At 36.4% G+C, this 2,420-nt stretch overlaps 1 protein-coding gene across 2 annotated transcripts; it reads left to right on the plus strand.

Annotated features, from left to right (window-relative positions):
- The first annotated feature begins 457 nt into the window (after positions 1 to 457).
- LOC107729050 (uncharacterized) lies at positions 458 to 2,208 on the plus strand. Of its 2 annotated transcripts, none has more exons than XM_016539397.1 (4): positions 458 to 532; positions 637 to 960; positions 1,362 to 1,418; positions 1,793 to 2,208. In XM_016539397.1, the coding sequence occupies exons 1-4, from the start codon at positions 472 to 474 to the stop codon at positions 1,957 to 1,959; spliced, it is 609 nt and encodes a 202-aa protein (XP_016394883.1). In that variant the 5' UTR covers positions 458 to 471; the 3' UTR covers positions 1,960 to 2,208. The 2 variants fall into 2 exon arrangements, with proteins under 2 accessions (XP_016394883.1, XP_016394884.1); XM_016539398.1 differs by having other exon boundaries at positions 1,802 to 2,208.
- Positions 2,209 to 2,420: the final 212 nt, after the last annotated feature.

Consider the following 2,420-nt stretch of genomic DNA (forward strand, 5'->3'; position numbering starts at 1 on the left):
ATTTAAAGCAGTATTACACTTATTGTTTTTATGCATAAACCCTTTTTTGTCTTTGACCCACATTTAACCCTCCTGTTCTGTCATCATTGCTTTGTTCCAATGTTAATTTTTGCTAATGTAACTTTATTATTTTGAGTTTGATTAACTTAAACCATTTAAGGCAATCAGTTTCCTCAAACCATTTAAGTAGCTATATAGCTGTTTAGACTTAGATTTGTTCCCTGAATTCAAACAGACTGAGTGGAATACACTTATAATTGACTAAACAACACTTTAAAAATACAAGTGACTCAATGTATAGGAGTTTACAGCACTCATATTTATTGGTTTTAAAACTTCTGTTCAAACAGTTTGAGATAGCTTGATGATTTTCACAGCGTTAAGAAAGGAAGTGGAAACACGTTGTGGTTTAATGTCTCTGCACTGCAAGGAAATCTGCAGTTTGATCAATGCTTTTACAGACGAAAGACAATGGAGAAGGTCATGCTCTTTTGTGTTTTTTCGTACAGGATTATTCAGATCAGCTCCAGCGGTAAGTTTATTCTCCTTTACGATTTCACATGCTTGATCTTTTTTAGCCTTAAATATAATCAATGTTTTAATCATTTCAAAGGATCAGTTTATGATGTTTTCCAGATGCTTCAGAACATGATGTGGCTCTGTTAAGATTCCGGCTGAATGAAAGCATCTCTCTGAACTGCAGCTTGAACGGAAAATTCAGAATGGCCTGGTATCACCAGAATCCTGATTCTGGACGACTAACACTACTGCTGTCTACCATCTATCAAGCCTATCAAAGCCATCAAAGCCATCGCATATTTGCAAGAACAGGGACCAACACAGCCTCGCTAGTTATTACTAATCTAACGGAGTCAGATTCAGGTCTTTATTTCTGTGGAACAGGACATACATTTCATTCAGAAATGCACTTCGACAAACCCATCAGACTAGTGATGGAGGGTTAGTACAGCTTTTCAGTTTCTCTCAAATCTTCATACTGTTTTTAATGCTGAGAGTTTCTTAATTTATTTCAATCATCACTTTTACTGCAATGCCATAGAAGAGCCATTTTTGTTTCCACAAAGAACCTTCTAGTGATCAGTTCATAAAAGAGACATTGTTTTCTATAGTGTGAAGAACATTTGAATCATCTATAGAACTATTTTCCATTATAAAGTATCTTTTGTGCAATGGAAAGATTCCGTGGATGTTCTTATTTTTATGCAGTGTTTGTGCTCCAGATATGAATGATTCCTCAAATCATGTGTGTTGTTGAGGAGCTTGCTGTTATAATAATATTGAAACTCTTAGTGTTTGAGTAAGTGATCATATATTTAAAATATTTTCAGACAAGCTGACAGACAGAGAGGACAAAGTTCATTCTGTCACAGATCCGCCAGAGGATGCTGAGCTCACAGGTGAGAGCGGAAATCATTCTTACTCATATTTTATTTTAGGAACTCATCAAGTGCAGTAGTGTATTTGTTATAGGTTATGCAAATTTTAATCATCTAAAGAACCTTTTGTCCAATGTAAATATTACACGGATGTTAAAGGTTCTTCATGCATCCATCAAAGCAAATTAAAAACCTTTTTTTAAAAAAATGAGTGTAACTGTTCATACTTACTGAGCAACGTAACTACTTGTCACATTATTATAGAATGTGCATCACAGATGTAATTTCAGCGTGATTTTATCACAGTTCAAACCCAGCACAGCCAATCAGAATTAGTGTCTGAACTATGTGTTTCTTTATTCTGTAGTTTAATTGGTTTATCTGTCTGTCTGTAGCCTCTACAGTCGAGGTGATGCTGTCGGAGCGTGTGCTGATGTTCGGTGGTGTTGGTCTGGCTGTGCTTGTTTTTTTTCTGGCTACAGTCGTTGCAGGAGGAATCATTCACTGTTACGGCTGGCAGAAAGGATGGGTCGCAGCCAAACGGGCTGGTCTGACTGATTAAAAAAATAACCGTAATGACCTTTCTTTTTCACTCTATCACAGTAATCATCATTGCTGTATGTTACCACTTATAGTGGCTCACCAATGTGGTTCAGATCTCACTTAGACTCCTCTAGGTCTAAAAGGAGCTCTAGAGGAGCATTAAAGTGCCCCTTTTATGCTATTTAAAAGGTTCAAAATTTGGTTTTGAGAGTTCTCAACAATAGGTTTACATGCATGCGAGAAACATGCACTTTCATTGACTCTTGTGTGCGCAGTAAGACTAAGAAATCACACGTGCTTGTGCATTTTCTAACAGAAAACCTGATCATTAGCAAAGCAACTGTACGTGTTCAACGATGTCAGATCTGTTCTCACGGTTTCAGAAAAATAAAAAATGGTTTCACATTATTTCACAAGGAACATTCATGATTTCCTGACTGACTGCAATAAGATCATGCAACTAAATTCGCATTTGCGAAT

This window comes from Sinocyclocheilus rhinocerous, unplaced genomic scaffold (assembly GCF_001515625.1).
Source record: "Sinocyclocheilus rhinocerous isolate Xijiao unplaced genomic scaffold, SAMN03320098_v1.1 scaffold248, whole genome shotgun sequence".
Lineage (NCBI taxonomy): Eukaryota > Metazoa > Chordata > Actinopteri > Cypriniformes > Cyprinidae > Sinocyclocheilus > Sinocyclocheilus rhinocerous.

Coding starts and splice junctions, on each gene's coding strand:
- LOC107729050 (XM_016539397.1), top strand. CDS start 472: ATGGAGAAGGTCATGCTCTTTTGTGTTTTTTCGTACAGGATTATTCAG. Junction 533..636: donor TATTCAGATCAGCTCCAGCG/GTAAGTTTATTC, acceptor GATGTTTTCCAG/ATGCTTCAGAACATGATGTG. Junction 1,419..1,792: donor AGAGGATGCTGAGCTCACAG/GTGAGAGCGGAA, acceptor GTCTGTCTGTAG/CCTCTACAGTCGAGGTGATG.